The sequence below is a fragment of the Zalophus californianus genome, chromosome 9 (genome assembly GCF_009762305.2).
Source record: "Zalophus californianus isolate mZalCal1 chromosome 9, mZalCal1.pri.v2, whole genome shotgun sequence".
Classification (NCBI taxonomy): Eukaryota; Metazoa; Chordata; class Mammalia; order Carnivora; family Otariidae; genus Zalophus; species Zalophus californianus.
In genome coordinates, this window is record NC_045603.1 from 129,666,872 (window position 1) to 129,684,333 (window position 17,462).

Genomic DNA, 17,462 nt, shown 5'->3' on the forward strand with positions numbered 1-17,462 from the left:
TCTTCATCTGTGCTTTATAGGCTGTCATCACTATGAGTAATTAGACTTGTTCAGGGACATCACTCGAGTTATCCTTCCCTCCCTCTCCCGAATTCTTTCTCTTTCTGCTTGATTGTTCCCATCATAGTAAAATTTATTACTTCTCCTGTAAAGCAACAACAATAATACCAATCTTCTTTTTTCCCCATTTCCTCCTTAGAACTACCCTGATTCTCTGTTGCTCTTACAGCAAAACTCCTCAAAAGAGGTGTCTGTAGTCTCTTTTCCATTTTTTTCCTGCATTTCCTTCTTGCATGTCAGATTTTTAATTTCCCACCCTTATCCCCACCCCCCTTCTGGCCTGTATTAGGGTCTCTAATTGCCTTTATACTGTGTCATCCAGTAGGCAGTTTTCAGTTTTCCTCTTGACCTACCAGCAGCTTTTGATGTGGTTGGCTATGGTCTCAGCCTTCAGACTCTCAGGCTCTCCGCATGTTCTTTCCTTACTGGCTGCTTGTTCTCCGTTTCCTCTGCTTGTTCCTTCTCATCTCCTGGATCTCTGTACTTTTAGGTACCCCAAGGGCCCAGGCCTTGGAACTTCGCTTTCCTGTCTGTATTTTTTTCCTTGTTAATCTCATCTTGTCTTTTGGTTTTAAATGCCAACCGTATGTTGATGACTTGGCTCCCTGAATCCCATACTTGTTTATCCTTGCATATACATTTAAATGTCTACACTTAGATGTCTGACTTAATCAGTGCACTTAGATGTCTAACAAATGCCCAAACAGGAGTTTCTGTTATTCTCTCTTTTTTTTAAAAAAGATTTTATTTATTTATCTGACAGAGAGAGACACAGCGAGAGAGGGAACACAAGCAGGGGGAGTGGGAGAGGGAGAAGCAGGCTTCCCGCGGAGCAGGGAGCCCGATGTGGGGCTTGATCCTAGGACCCTGGGATCATGACCTGAGCCAAAGGCAGACGCTTAACGACTGAGCCACCCAGGTGCCCCTGTTATTCTCTTTAAATCCATTCTGTTAACAGACTTCCCTGTGTCAGTAAATGGGAGCTCTACTCTTCTGGTCAGTCGAAAACTTCTAAGTTATCTTTGACTTTCTTTCTTTCATAGTCTGCATTTCATCGGTCAGCAATCCTGTGAGCTCTGCCTTCAAAATGTATTCAGAATTTGATGACTTACCATCACCGCTTCTGCCACCCTGTTCACTGTAACCTCTCTTCTGGAACTTTCTATCTTCCTGCTTCTGCTATTTTCCCCCTTTCTCCCCCATGATCTTCCTGTTCACTAAAAGAGATAGAATGAGCCTGTTAAAGTAAGTAAGATCATGACACTCTGACTGGAACATTGTGTTGCCTCTCAGTCATATCCACAATAAAATGGGAAGTCCTTAGAGTGACCTTCAAAGCCCCGTATGACCTACTTTTTGTTAAGGCTTTCATTTCGTCTTCACTGCCTTCTCTTCCTTACTCATTGACCTCCGTAGTGGTTCCAGAACATGCCTGCCGTATTCCTTCTTTGGCTGCCTCCTCTCTGGGGCACTTCCCGGCCTCATTCCACAGTAGCTACGAGACACCTTCCATTTCCTTTGCTGTTTACTCACATGTCACCTTCAGAATAAGACCCTCTTCCCTGGCCATCATATCGAAAATTGGGAACTCCCTCCCCCCACACATGCTAATTATCTCTCACCTTCCTCTGTTTTTCTCTTTAGCACCTAACGCTATTTCACATTCTAAATATGTTCCTCGCTTCTTTATTTTGTCTGTTTGCTCACTAGGTTGCCATCTCTATGGGTTGGTTATCTACTCTGTTCACAGCTGTACCCTCAGAACACAGAGCCTTGCACATAGTATATGCTCAGTAAGTGGTGGCTGAATGCATAATCCAATGAATGTAACAGCGGCTTTATGGCACTAAATATGGACTTAAATACTTTTGAATGTTACAATGGCCTTTATTTGAGAAATTAGGGAGAGAAGAATCGGAAGGTATCTTTTAACAATAGATACCCATATTTGGCAAAATAAAATCTGGCAACCCAGTATAGACTTCTGCCTTCATTGCCCCTGCTTCTTTTTCTTTTGTATAGTTTTCTGGTGCAGAAAGTTCAGAAGTCTGGGAACTGGCGATATAGATGATTCGAGAAGGGTGACAGTGAGGGAAAGAAGAAGTACAAGACAAAAACTATTGGAGGATGCATGCTTGAAGGAGGTTGTCTTTACATTTTTGTTTTTTAAGAGACTTGCCTGTAGAATAAAAGACCTACCCAGTTATGCTTATAATTAATTGGTTGTTTACTTTAAAGTGTTTAATAGGAAGTCACTAAAAAAAAAATCTATGCATACCTTAATAATTTAACATTAAGACATAATTTTATATTCATTTGCCAATCTTTTACTGGGAAAGAGACAGGATTCTGAGGCTGCTCATTGAGATTCCATTTAAAATGCCTTTTGTATAAGTTTTGTCTAAAACTGCTCTCCTATTACATGACCTGCCTTTTATACTCTTGGTCTCTTTAAAGTGGAATGAGAACTCTAGACACATGCAAAGCAGTCTAAGACTGTAAACTTTTTAGTTTATCAGAATTTCCCCCAATTTTTCTGGTTTAAGTTTAGTTCATTATTCTTCAGTGACTTCCTAGTCCTAATGGCCAAGCCTGCAGTTTCCAGGAAGCTAATAAAAAATTCTACATGTATTACTTCATTGAATAACATCAATGGAAATAGTACCATGCTGAATCCTACACGTATTTATTAATCTTTACAAAGCATACAATTGAAGCATGCACTTACTGTCTTTTGGGAAGACTTGTACACTAATGCGTGGTCAAGTAATTGTGGTTTTAGTTCCTAACAGCTTTGCCATTATTTTGCATAAGGCCATTCTCTGTTTAAAATAGGGGTAGTAGTCGGCAGTCCCTCCTAAGAGGATCAGTGTTGATATTTGCTGAGTGCTTTGGATTCCCCCAAACAGGCATTTAAACAAACAATCACATTTATTATATTTACCCAGCAGAGAACAATGTTAATAATGGATTATTATTGTTTCTTTGAGCTTAATTGATGTTTTTAATAAGGAGGAAAGGATATGTAAGGCTATGAATTTTCATGAATTCAGCTATTCCTTTATGTAGTGCAGTATTTTGCATAGCTTATAGAATATTGGAGCCTAGTCATATCTTTAAAAACTGTATCTTAATTTTATGTGGTGTGAAATCTTACTCAAAATATATGACCAATAGACTTTTTAGTGGCGTGATTCTGTCAAAACAGGACTCTCCTTCCTGTACTTCTTGTCCTCTCCTGACCTCTGCTGGTGAGGTCTAGGTGTGTGTGATTCCGGTCCACCGTCCTCAGTCACTTGTCCTAATACTCAAACAGGAGAGACAAAAAAACATCTGAAGACTTGAACTTGAAGTAAAGTTCCAAAATTTCTTATTCTAGAGGAGAAGGCCATGTAACATCCACCCATGCGCTGTGTATATGTGTAGCCATTACTATCGGGGTTATTAACTAACAATAGGAAGAGCCTGGGACTACACAGGAGATAAAGTTAGTACCATGTGGGTGATTCCACAGTTGTCAAGTACTTACTGTTCAGTTGGTCCTGCATAGGGTTAAAAATACAGTCTGAGATGACTGGAGATTGAGAAGCAGCAAAGAAGACATTGGTCCTGGCCAGTTTTAATCCTTATACCTTCCTTGCCTGAGTAGAAGGGGCCAGTCTGACTCAGAGGGGCATCAACTTAGGACAATCAGGTATCAGATTGCAAACTCAAATGGAAGTTTAGTCCTTTTCTGAACATAGCTCCTGGGAAGAAATGTGCACAACAGTGTACCGTTTTCATAGTCAGTGGAGGTAACGGAGAGATAGCGAAGGGAATATAGGATAGACATAAAGACCTCGGCATTATTTTCCCTTTGATATGTGTTGTTCTGACATTCTCAGGGAATAGAATTTTCTTATACTATGGTCTCCTAACTGATTTTAACAGTTGCAGTGATGAGCGCACCTAGTACCCAGATCTTAGTTTTTGAAAACCATTCCCCATTAAAAAGAACCACTGTTTGTTAAAGAAGTGGCTGCTCTAGGTTTAGGGTAGAAAAAGTATAAAGTAAAATGACCCTGATTATTTTGTGCCAGGTAGGGGGGCATGTCTAAAGGATGCACTTGAAGGGGGAGATCTCCAACCAGATAAGAGGCAGTCCTGCCAAATTTGAGACAATTGGAGCTTCTAAAAGAATAATGATGATAGTGGATTATAACACATTGAATAAAATAGTTCTTTTATACCATAGTGCTATTTCAAAGGGAGGAGGGGCTAGAAGAGAAAACTTATAAATAGAAAAGTGTCAACTAATAATATAGAAGGAATCGTAGAAGAAAACCACCGCATCATTTTAGCACCATCAGAATCAGAATCTGTTCAGGCAGGGATTATCAGTGGATGATAAGACCATTGAATCGAATTGTTAAGGAACAGGATGTTCACACTCCCTGAAAGTGTTCCACGCAGATTACAGTTGACCATTGACCATACAGTGGAGGCAGGGGTGCTGACCCCTCATGAAGTCGAAATCCACATACAACTTTTTTTTTTTTTTTAAGATTTTCTTTATCTGAGAGAGAGAAAGATAGCGAGAGAGAAAGAGAGAGAGAGAGAACAAGCAGGGGGGAGGGACAGAGGGAGAGGGAGAAGCAGACTCCTTGCTGAGCAGGGAGGTCGATGTGGGACTCGATCCCAGCACCCTGAGATCATGACCTGAGCCGAAGGCAGACGCTTAACCGAATGAGCCACCCAGGCGCCCCTACATACAACTTTGGACTCCCCCAAATCTTAACTACTTAGCCTGCTGTTGACTGGAAGCCAACATGGATGGATAACATGAACAGTCAATTAACTGTTAATAAATATATTTATTACATTTATTAATATGTATTAATCTACTTTATATGCTCTTATGTATTAGATACTGTATTCTTACAATAACGTAAGCTACTGGTGTAAGTTTAGTTCAGTTTAGTTCAGTTTAGTTTCTTTTAGAGAAAAGAGAAAGTGTTATTAAGAAAATTGTAAGGACCAGAAAATACATTTACAGTCCTGTACTGTATCACATATAAGTGGACGCATGCAGTTCAAACCATGTTGTTCAAGGGTGAACTGTAGAAGTATATGGTGCACTGTTCTAACCTTCTGTAGGTTTAAAGTGTTTCGAAGCAAAAGTTAGGGGAAATAAGATGTCTGTATGTGAAGTCAACAGCGTTATCTAGTATCAATTTTGTATGGACTTCTAACATCAGTAGTTCTGCCTTTTGGCAGTACTTTGAAAAGTGTTGCCAACATGATGGACTGATAACCATTTTTACCATTTTGCTACATAAGAGATACTGTTATAATTCATTTCTGGTTATTCCTCTGTTACAGTGATTGAACCGCTGTCAGAAGTATTTAGGCTCCCTCTCTCTCCTTCCTGCCCCTCTACCTCTGCGGCCACAGATGCTGTTATTTGTTTCACAGTGCTGTTTGCTTATCTTTTCTTATATAAGTTATGTTTAATTTTAAAATCTTTATTTGACTTTTTAAATATAACTGCCACTATTTTAGGTGATGAAATTAAGTCAGGAATATATGATATGGTTCCTGTTCTCAAGGAGTTCATACTTGAATAATAACAATAACGATAAGATCTGGGCATTTAGGGCAACTAAAACACAGCTGTTAGGTGTTATAACAATAATCGTAATAATTCTTACTTTGTAAACAAGATAACTAAGATACAGAGAGATTAAGCAATTTGCCCCAAATGAAACTATAAGAAGGGGCTTAATTCAGATTTGAATCCAGGCCAGCTGTGTCCTTGGTCCATGCCATGAAATGCTGAGGAAACGGTTAATTTTGCTTGGAGCATGGAGGCATTTGAGAAAGGTTCCAGACCTTTGACATCTGACTGGGTCTTGAGAGGATACGTTTTACCATATGATGGTGGGGAAGAGCATCCCAGGCAGACAAATAGCAAACTTTGGTTAAAGAGGTATAAAAACACACCATGTGCTGGGAATGACAACATATTTCAGAGTGGGCAGATGATACAAGCAGCAAGAAGTAAAACCGGGAGGTGAACGGGACCGTACGGTGAAGGGCTGTCCATAAAGGTGGAGCTTCATTTGTGGATAGTGAGCAGCCACTGAAGCGTTTTTAACTGTGACACATTTTAAAAATTGTAGTAGGTGGGATTGAAGACCATCAGGGTTACGAGTAAGGAACTAGTGCCTTCATCTAGGAATCAGGATTGCTGAACTATGTCAAGATTCTCACTTGCTCTTCTATTCTAGTTTGTCTTGGTGTTCCTGAGTCCATGACAAGATGGTGTACCTTACCCTGTTTTTCTAGAGCATTCAAGTTCACATTTGTCACTTGTGATTGCAGTTACTTCTTCAGAATAAGTTCTGGAACAGTTAGTAGTAGCATGTTTGGTGATAAAGTATATTTTATCTACGAGTTAGAGATTCATGAGTGGAGGGGTGGGGGCACAGTCACTTGCATTCAAGTCAGGTATGGCTGAATTGATGGCGTTATGGAGTTAACATTTAAACTTGATGGAACTACTGATACTTAATTTTTAAATCCTGCAGCCCGGGGCTTTTCCCAAGATGTATCTTTTTTTTTTTTTTCCCCTTCCCTTTGGGGAAAGAAAAGCACACTTATTAATGGTTTTTAAAATTGTGTGTGTGTGTGTGTGTGTGTGTGTGTGTGTGTGTGTGTGTGTGTGTTTTGTTCTTGCATGTTACTGTGTAGCATTTAAAATTGTGTATATGATAAGAATTAGAATACAGAATATGCCTTTAAAAATAAAGAGTAACTAGTTCTTAAAATGATACATTGATAATTCATAGTCATAAAAATGAAGGATAGCAAGAGACCTGCTAGGTCTCAGCAGGGTTGTTCCTGGCAAAGTGTATGTTATTATACTCTTGGGTTGGCTTGAATTATTTGGTGTTTTCCTGCTGGTGGCGAAAGGGATTGGGCTTTGAAGTCAGGGGAGGAGGTGCAGAAGAACAAAAAAAATACTAAACTTAAATCAATCTTGATTTTTCACAGCTTGGCCTTCTCTAAAGTCACATTTAGCAGAAACATTAATTAGATTTCAGTGCCCCACTGAGCTTTAAAATTAAACATATTTCTGGAACCATCTGCAACATTTTATCACTAATAATATAATGAAGAATATGCTTAGTCTTTTGAAAAATGGGAATTATAACAATATGTTTATTGCTCACGAGTGATCTTTTATTATGAGAAAGCCATCGCAATTTTTACGAAGAGTTAAGAAGTAATTAAAGAGTTTTAAAAATGTGCCTAAAAATAAAATTCTCTAAAAATATTTTCATTTTTGGAAAATGAGGATCTTTTCCTAAAATTGGGATTTTCTTTGGGATTTTATGCTTCTTTTAAATCTAAAAATATTGGTGGTGGGCATATGCCATCTGCCTGTGTGAGGCTGGGTGGAAGACCGTTGATAAGGAGCCTTTGCTCTCCTCGGAAACCGCGGTCGCGTGAGCCGCACAGAGGACACGTGGGAAGCAGGAGACCGGCTGCGGTGGCTCAGAGGGCAGGTGCTGAAGCCTCGCTGCCCGGCCGTGAACCGCTCTTCACACTTGAATTTACTGCATAGGGGAATCTGAAAGCCATTAGACCGCCTTCTGCCGCTGTTTCCTTATTTGTAAAATAGGGATGATTGTATGTACCTCACAGGGTTGTAGTGAGCACACCGTTTGGAGCACAGAGTAGATCTTCGGAACTGTTTTCTTTGCTGTCTAGTCTTTCATTTCCTGTGCTTTTGATTCACAGACCTATTACACTTTCAGAGGCCTCCAGAAAAGAAAATGTGGGTATTGGGAATTAACAAAATAGTGGAATCTCAGCTCACTCCTAAGAAACGATCACATTGGGCTCTTTTCATGAAAATGAAATAGTTAGGTGCCTGCTCTGTGCTGGGGGCTGGCTGGGGAAACCGCCCACGTGTCCGCCTTCATGAGGCGCAGAGGTGTTAGGGGAGAATGCAGGTTAGGCGTGCAGCAGCTGTGGGCTCCCTAGCTCGGAAGCCTGGTAGGAGACAGCCCTACCACCTGGTCACAGACAGGTCACTGCCGACTTCTTGGCTGAGGAGGGTGTTTTTCCCTGTCTGAAAGGATGGAGTACAAATGTGCCTTCTGAGGGTTCAGGCTTCCACAGAAAAGGGACAGAGGAGCTGTACATGCCCAGATCTTTCTCTAAACTTACTAATTAAGTCACTTTACCACCTTATGAGTGAATAAGAGATTGGACAGCAGGCCCGAATAATTAAGAAAAAACACCCCTTCTCCTGGAAACCAAAGAAGGGAGGAAGAAGCGTTATCTGTACCACCTTCCCCATTCCCCAGCTTTGCTCCATATCAGTTTGGTGTGACATCCAAGACCCCTGCCTACATTTTCAGCCTCATTTCCTGATGCTTCCTTTTTTAGCCTTTAGAACTACGGCCGGCCGCCCGCGGTGCTGCACCGTCTCAGAACGACATTTATCCGTGCCTTGTGGAATATTCAGTCCCACATCGCACTTGATAAAAATCCTAATAATCTTTCAATAAACTTTCAATTCTTCATTTAGGGCTTACCTTCTTTAACATCCCTAGGTGGATTTGACTGCTTCTTCCATTGTGACCTTGTGGTCACCTTTTCTGACCGTATGTTGTCATAGCTGTCACAGTACCATCCATGTCAACAACAGTTGCCCTGAATTGCCCTGAACTTTCTTCAGGGCAGCAACTTTTACTTACTTTTGGATAAATTTTTCAGTAACATAATGCTAGTTAGGTATTAATCTCCCCACAAATAAATACCCAGTTCTCCTTTAAAGAATCATCTCCGTCACTGAAAACATTAAGATGCTAGAATTCAGTAAAATGTAAAAGAAGAGAATGGAATTTTGAAGTTTTTTTTGGTTGCTGCTTTAAAAATGCTGCAAATTATTTTAGAACTGCCTTTTGGTTTAATTTTGTAGAATACATAGGGTTTTCAGTGATTAGTGTAAAAGCGTTGGAAAATTTAAACAATTCCTTTCTCTTCACCTGTCCCATTGGAGCATCTCCCGTGGCAGCTATGGAATACCATTGCTACAACTATAATCATTTATCTGACTTTTTAAAGTTAGATAGTATATTTGCGTATCTAAGAGCTTAACTATTTTAGTAGTGTTTTTTTTTTTTAGCAGCATTTTCTTTGACTTTTTTTTTGTAATTTGTAAGTATGGAAGACTCAAACAGTAACAATGAATTTCAATTTTATTTTAGCAAAAGCAACTGGAAATTGAAAGAACTACTAAGTGGTTGAAAATGCTAAAAGGATGGGAAAAATACAAGAACACTGAAAAGGTAATTAAAATAATGTTACTTCTATCTGAAACTACACAAATTCAATGTGGATTATCCCGGTAAAAGTTTCTCTTAAATTATAGAAGTGTATTAATACTTTAATTTAGTGAGATGCCTCAAATTAGGAGTCCCTATGTCCTAACAGAATATCCAGTACAGATAGGTTTCAGCAGTTTAGAGGCTGTTCTGGGTAGTCCCGAGGTAGGATGGCTTCAGGAGTGATTTGCTTCAGATGCTCCATCATGTTCCCTGTGCCTCAGTTTTGTTCCCGTCTCTGCCCTGCCTTCTGCAGTGCCAGCTTTCCCTTGGGGTTGGCTTCCCTCTGGGGTCAGAACCCATGCGGCAGCTCCGGGCTCCACACCCACACGTCACACTGCTCAGGAGGAGGGCTGGCCTCGAAAGCTTTCCCTGAAGCAGGAGCAGTCTTTCCAAAAGCTTCTAGCAAACCTCCCCTTAAATCTTTTTGCCCTGCGGAGTTGGTGCTGAGTTTTAAATCAATTAAAACATAACATACACATCTATTACTGTCACCACCAGCCTCATCACAAAAGTCTTTAAACATTGGGAAGCTGTGAAGTTCATGGTGGTGGAAGTTTTTTTTGTTTTTTTGTTTTTTGTTTTTTTTTTAAAGAGAAAAGGGCTTTCTTGAAATAAAGTTGGGAATAGCAGAGCTAACCCAAGAGAAGCAAAGTTAAGTTCTTAACTACAGGACTCCTCAGAGTCTTTACTATTATTAACACGTGGTCGGGGGACCACACCTTCAAGACGACCTTAAACTGAGTGAAACTTAGTGAAACTTACTCGACCGTGGAAATCTTTTTGTCATAGAGCATCTTGCGGGACTAATGCCCCTTTTCTTTTTGAGCATCCTAACTACCCTTATTTAAAGTCTGTTAGACTCTTTTATTATTTTATTTTCATCAGGAGTTAGCTCATTTTGGGGTTGTTGATTTTATTAACTGTGTGTTTTAGCATTAGATTGGAACTCAAGATGTTCTTTTGAGAGGAATCAGTTCAAAGTAGAATGTTAGTTATGCAGAGTGACCTAAAGTTGGCACCTACTTTACCTCATGTCTGTGGGAAGATTGCTCAAGTGGTAATTACAGGGTAAATGTCGATGCGCGGCACCTACACTTTCATCTCAACATTTGGTCTAGCAAGATATTTGTAGAATTATACGGCTTTGTGTTCTCCTCGAGTATACATAGATCTATGAAAGTACGTAAGCTGGTGTAAAAATGAGCATTTCTACCAGGCCATTATTCTGACAGCAAGTCTGACTAATGTAGTTCCTAGTAAGAGAGATTTGAACAGAACTGTTTCTTTGATGTATAATTTTAAAGCACTTTCCCGCAACTATAATGCTGGAATTATTTGATAATATATATGGTCCAATTTGGTGTGCAACAGAATGTACTTTCTAAAAGAATTGCTGCTTTCAATTCATACCTCATTTTAAATTGCACTGAGGCAAAAAAAAAAAAAAGTAGCATGTGTTTTTCTTCTCTTCCAAGAGGAGGTGAAGTTTTCTCTCCACAGATTCCTTACTTATGTAATGGTAACACAAAGAAATTTCTGAAAGTGTCTTGAAATTAAAATATAGCTGTGATAGAGAGTATTTGGATCTTTAGAATCCAAACTTTAATGAAAGACAGTTTCCTTTAAGGTTGTTTGTGTTGCCTATGTGTCTCACAGTTCTCACGGTGCCTGGTTCAGTAGTACTGTGTTTAAAAAATATACTCTATTAAATGAAGTCATCTCTGTTAGCTGGAGACATTATGATTTAATTAGTCATGATGTAATTGTGTCTAAGCTATGTCACAGCAGAGTACCTACGACAGATACACTTTTTTCCCTTTTTTTTTAGTCAGGTAACTGAATGGACCTTATATTAGTTAGCATTTTATTTTACTGATGGGAGAATGGAGGCACCAAGTTTATAAATAAATTTCTCAAGGTCACACAGCTTGTTCGTCGCAGCAGGAGATCCCATGTCCACACTCAAGGGCTCGTTTACCATACCATCTTTCATGTTTGCTTTCCCCTTTGGTGTTTGTCAATAAAAAGTCAGAAGGAAATAGAATGTAGTTATAAGAGCCAATAGGGCCTTGTGTATGGTTTAAAACTTTTTTAGATCTGGCCTTGAGGGACTCGTGCCTATCTGGAGGCAGAGATGAAGGAGTTAATGGAGCAGGGATGCTTTAAGAAAACGGAGAGACAGTAAAGAGATAAGCAGCTCAGCATGAACTCTTGTTTCATGGTAATACACTTGGAGTGTTGCAAGTCCCCCAAATGGAGCCCTGCTGAGTGGGCTATGGAAGTTGGCTACTGAACAGCATGTGATGTGGACTGGTGCATCCATCACTCTTTTGAAATCACTGAGGTTAGAAAGAGGTATTGAAAATGTTAGGTCAGTCAGTGAAATTGTTTTTTAGTTGATGGATGTTTAAATATATCTTTGTGACTGAAATAGACTGCTTGATTCTGTTGGCAAGGGAACAAAGATACTGAAAGCAAAAGGTAGATTTCAGGGAACCTTCATGTATTTTTCCTTAAAGATTTTGTGTATCATATCCATAAAATAAATTTCTAACAGGATTTTTAAAGGTAGTACTTTTTAACTTGGAATATTATTAGATATTATATATTAAACCCAACATACAGACATTCTATATCATGATTGTTAAAACTCCAGTGTCTGGGGGCACCTGGGTAGTCAAGTCAGTTAAGAGTCCAACTCTTGGTTTCAGGTGTTGTGAGATCGAGTGCCAGGTCAGCCTCCATGAGCAGCATGGGGGTCTCCTTGAGATTCTCTCTCTCCATCTCCCACTCATGCTCTCTCTCTCTCAAATAAGTAAATCTTAAAAACAAAACCAGAAACTGTGGTCTCTGAAGTCAGACTAACAATTTCAATTCTTCTACAACTCATGAGTTGTATGGTTTGGAGGTAGTTACTTTTCCACATCTTCATTTTCTCATCCATAAAATGGGGATGATAATAATAGTATGTTCCTCTTTAGGAATGCGATAGCACGGCCTCCTTGCTCAGCTGGGAGCCTGCTTCTCCCTCTGCCACTCCCCCTGCTTGTGCACTCTCTCTCCCTGGCAAATAAATAAATAAAATATTAAAAGAAAAGGGAATGTGATAGTATTACAAGGAATAAGTTGACATAGAAACACATATACTGGCTCCTAATAAATAATCAGAAAATGTTAGCATAACTATATTACTAAAGTCATTTCCTCACCCTCATCTCCTCATTTCCCCTTCCTGGCAAATCCCTGTGGATCCTTCAGTATTGATCTTCCCTAATTCTGTCATGTAGAATTCATTCCTCCCTTCCTCTGATATAATATTTCTCCTACAGTCTCAAGGTGAGAGTCTCTGTGTTGGACCAATAAGAAGTAACCACCACATTCACTGCCCTCACCCCAGCATCTTTATTCGTCAACCTTTTCTGGTTTTCCCCCCCAGTCTCTTGTGTCCTATGACGTAAGGGCTAACCGCTCCTGCACATTTAGACAGGATAGTGCCTACTGTTCTCCTTTTCCCACTCTGGCCCCCTCTGGGGAGTCTGTCTCTGTCACGACTTCTCTCCCATCAGGGTGTGACGCTCAGCTCTGTAGCAAGCAGTATTTTATAATAAAGGGATATCAGTTTATGGTATCAGTTTATCTGCTTACACATAGATCTTCCCTGCTACTGTGAGCTCCACAGAACTTTTTCATGTTTGTAGCCAGAGCACCTACCTAGTAAGTGTTGGCAACAAAGCAGGCAGTCATCACGTAGCTTTTTTTTAGAATGAGTGAGTGATGTTCATTTATGAGTTGGAAGAAACAGCTATCACCTGCTGCTGCTGAAATCTACTTAATTTAAAGCTGTAATCTCTTAAGAGGCAGTGGGATTTGGCAGAAGTGCCCTGAAATAGGACTAAGAAGGCGAAATTCTTTGACCTAGGCAAGCCACTTCTCTGTGCCATGGTCTCCCAGGATTTAAAGTGGAGTAGCACTTGCTTTGCCTACATTACAGACTCTCATAGAAAATATGAGACATTACTTTGTCAGTTGAAGGATTCTCAACAAATGTAAACTGGACACTGTTCTGGAGAATAAGCAAATTTTATTTGTATCTGTCATACTTGATATAATTCCTACTTTGTTTTACAAAATTTCCAAAATGTCTATGATAGGTAAAAATTTGTGAAAATTATGTTACCATAATGTCAATCTGTCATATAAGAGTTGTGAGTATTTGAAAAACAAATAGGCATAATTTATTTTTTTTCATAATTTAAAGTTCTTATTTTAGGGTCTCATAATTTAATCCTTTTTCTGGTATATGTGATTTTGTGTACCTGTTTTTTTATTTCACTGCCTCCTAAAGCTGAATTCCAGATACATCCCTTTTTATATTCCCCCTTTTTTTTTTAATTGAAGTAGAGTTGACACATAGTGTTACATTAGTTTTGGGTGTACAGCATAATGATTGACAACTCTGTATATTATGCTTACCTTTTAAATACAGTTTCATTATCATTTTAATGCTTTCTGCTCTTGGATTCCCTTAATATTTTCTGATCTGTGTATTTTAGTAAGTTCACTTGAGCGGAACAGTGGGTACTAGCTACATGCAAAATGGTCTTGGAAAGATGGTACATGCAAAATGGTCTTCGAAAGATGGTCTTTGTTTTTTATAAAATGTAAAATAAATATCTTTTGCTAAAAGATGGTGACATCTTGTGTGCGCCTTGGGCACATTACTTAACTTTTTTGTGATTCACTTTCACCATCTGTAAAATTGGGATAATAAAATCTCATGGAATTGTTGATGTGATTAAATGAGAGAAACATCTATATATAGTTTAAAATGGTTTCCTGCATATAGTAAATGCTCAGTAAAAGTTGTGCCTCATTTTTCATTTTAGTCCTGGAGTAGCACTGGCCCATTAATTTTTGCTTTCTACCTGAATTTTCTCTATTATTATTTTTAAGATTTTATTTATTTATTTGACAGAGAACACAAAAAGCAGGGGGAGTGGCAAGCAGAGGGACAGGCTTCCCGCTGAGCAGGGAGCCCAGTGGGGGACTTGATCCCAGGACCCTAGGATCATGACCTGAGTTGAAGGTAGACGCTTAACCGACTGAGCCACCCAAGCGCTCCTGTTACTTCTTCTTAATATAATCATGATAATTTGATTTTTTAAAAAATTTACTCACTTTAACATGAAAAATAGATATTTATGTGTAGTTGTTGAATACAGAATTGGATGAAAGCAGTAAAATAATGTCTGAAGTCTTTTCAAGTAATAGAGTTTGAGAAATACATGTCAGGACTCTTGTTTTACTCATTGAAAACATCAGCCTAATGGAGATTCACATCCATCAAAGTTAATCTGCTTACCTGCCATCATATTCTACTTGGCTATTAAACTTTCACTTTTCACATTTGTGGTAGTTTCCACACCTTCCTATATTCGTATTAGATGCTTATAGTACAGCATCTTTACTTTAAAAGTTTAGGAGCTAATTTGAAAATACTTTTTGTGGGTGATACTCCTTTAAAAAGTATAATGGTAAATATTACAACTTTGGAATGAATGTAGATGGACAAACTTCCTTTAGGAAGATAAATCTTAAATTCATTTTTTTAAAAACCACACTCAGTTTGCAGTTAAAGGTGGTAAATGCTTAATATGTGGGAAATGTTGCAAGTAGCAGAGGCTGGTTTACACAGAACTTTCTGTATATATTCTTCCAGTTAGAGCTACTGCATAAGTTAAAAAACTTCCAGGATTCTAATCACTATCTACTAAAGTTTCAAATTTGAGGCATAGTGTGTTTATACCAAAAGAACAAAGCTGAAACTCCGTATGGACTTATCTAATTGAATCAACTTCACAATATCCACTATTTCACAGTAAGAGTTGTTCTACATTGTTACTCATTCTAAGTTACATCATCAGTTTTATAAAGCTACATCATGACTTAGCTTTAGTTTAAAAAAGTGAAGTAGTGTATAGCAGTAGTTGAAACTTTGCTTCTTAATTCATAACTTGTCAGCATTTCAATTATTAGAACTTACATCCTTTTTCTTAGCCATACTATTAAAATATATTATTTTGATCATAAAGGTAATTGTGTACCTGTTCTTACCTCACTCCCTAAGGTTTCTGCCATAACTTGTTTAGTCATTTCCTTGTTTGGGTGTATTCTTTTGACCATAATAGATTTGTATGTTATTTTGAATAATTAACTTTGAAGAAAAAAGATACAATTATGGGAAGATGGAGAAGTAGATGGAGTCTTAGGATTCACAGAGTGACAGCGTATAAGGACCTGAGGAGTTGACAAAACTAATGATTTATTCCTTATCTCATTCAAAAGTGATGGCAGGTTATTCCTGGAGAACTGCCAAAATTGAAAAGAGGAGAGGAAAGCAGGAGTGTGGGGTGGAGGCATGGAGGGGAGGGGAGGCGCAGGGAGGTGGGAGGTGGGGAGAGAACTGAAGATTGCGGGTGGCATTAGTCGAGTTATGAGCTAGACAGGATATGTTATGTTGACGGGTTCTGGAAAGCCCCAGAGAGAAGATGCTGCAGGAAAAGATATTAGGGCTTACAGTATTCTCTACACTCCACGAAAACACTTTGGGGACAAGGCAATCTTTTTGCTATTTGGGGCCTTTTGGATGTATGGGGGGAAAGGAAGAAAGTATGTAACTAGTTAATTATATCAACAGGGAATGTGTAAATCAGATGTTCACACCTTAAAAAAGAGCACTGATTATGCTTTCGTGCCGCATGAGGAGCACCTTCGTAATGGTATGAAAATACCAATGTACTAGGCATACTTAACATTTTCATCTTTGTGTATTCTGCCTTCCTGTGTATAGGCCTCCCTGCTAGGATTTGAAAAGTAGAGATGATGGGATCCAAGTGTGCCATGTCAAAATGTATCAGTTATCATGGATACTTTGAAAATAAAGGACTAACAAATATTAATTAGTTTGATTTGAGGGATCAGTCTAAGATTTTTGTCATTTATAACCTTCAATTTGTTTCTTTCAATAAGTTTCATAGGAGAATTTACAAAGGAATCCCACTCCAGCTTAGAGGTGAAGTCTGGGCTCTGCTTCTGGAGATCCCTAAAATGAAAGAAGAAACAAGAGACCTTTATAGTGTGAGTATTTAAAGCTAACTTGTTATTTTGAAATTGAAAAGTAAAACCTATTTCTTTTCACTTTCAAGGTGATGTAAGATATTCATATCATTTGAAGTTATATTAACATGATACTACATTGAGTTGTATAAGCCTATTATTTTCTTGATTGTTTGGTTTAGTGCAATCTACTTCCTAACTTGTGAACAAATACCTCAGGGAAAATGTTATTTTTTGTATCAGTCAGTAAGTATCCAGTGCTTTTCACATATTTGAAATGAACAGTGTTGGGGCGTATTCGTGAGGAAAATTGACTAACAACTGATTGTAACTGCTCATTTGCAGTGTAGTGTTAATAAAGAGATCTACAGTGTCCTTTCTAGACTTTGTAGGAAAACAGCAGTGGGATTCAGTTTATCCAACAGCTGCCTGTGTGTGCTTGACTATTTTCTTCCAGGTGTGAGAAAAGAATTTTTCTCCAAGACTAGTAGGTATCTCTAGGTTTTGTTATTTGTTAATCAAAAGTCAAACTTTTGACTCAGTGATCCATAGTGCTTTCCTTAAATTCGTTAATACATTACATTTACCTCCTTGTCATCTCAGCTATACCCTTTCTAAATCTAAAGTTTATATTAACCTTTGAAAGGAATGATTATCTAAAAATCTTTTTGAAATATGTTCCTCAGAGAATGTATATAAATAGAATAAAATGGATAAAAGAACAATTATTTATAATTTAAACCCAATACCAATTATAAAAAGAGCTTTGGAATACTCTTGATATTTTCTTTTCTTTTTCACATAATGTGTTTGTGTGTGTATGTTATATTGTATCAAGATGAAAGATAATAAATACTGGTTAATTTGAAGAGTTACTTTTTGTGTGTCTAAAAGATTTTTTAA

The 17,462-nt window shown here is 38.4% G+C and overlaps 1 protein-coding gene across 3 annotated transcripts in view; it reads left to right on the forward strand.

The window, feature by feature from the left end:
* Positions 1–17,462, forward strand: part of USP6NL (USP6 N-terminal like) — a 170,395-nt gene that overhangs the window by 109,526 nt on the left and 43,407 nt on the right. For 2 of the 3 annotated variants that reach the window (XM_027591985.2, XM_027591986.2), the window contains 2 exons: positions 9,324–9,404; positions 16,473–16,580. In XM_027591985.2, the coding sequence (XP_027447786.2) occupies positions 9,324–9,404; positions 16,473–16,580 (189 nt within the window). Of the gene's footprint in view, positions 1–2,082; positions 2,205–9,323; positions 9,405–16,472; positions 16,581–17,462 lie in introns of all 3 variants that reach the window. The other variant, XM_027591987.2, reaches the window with a different exon arrangement.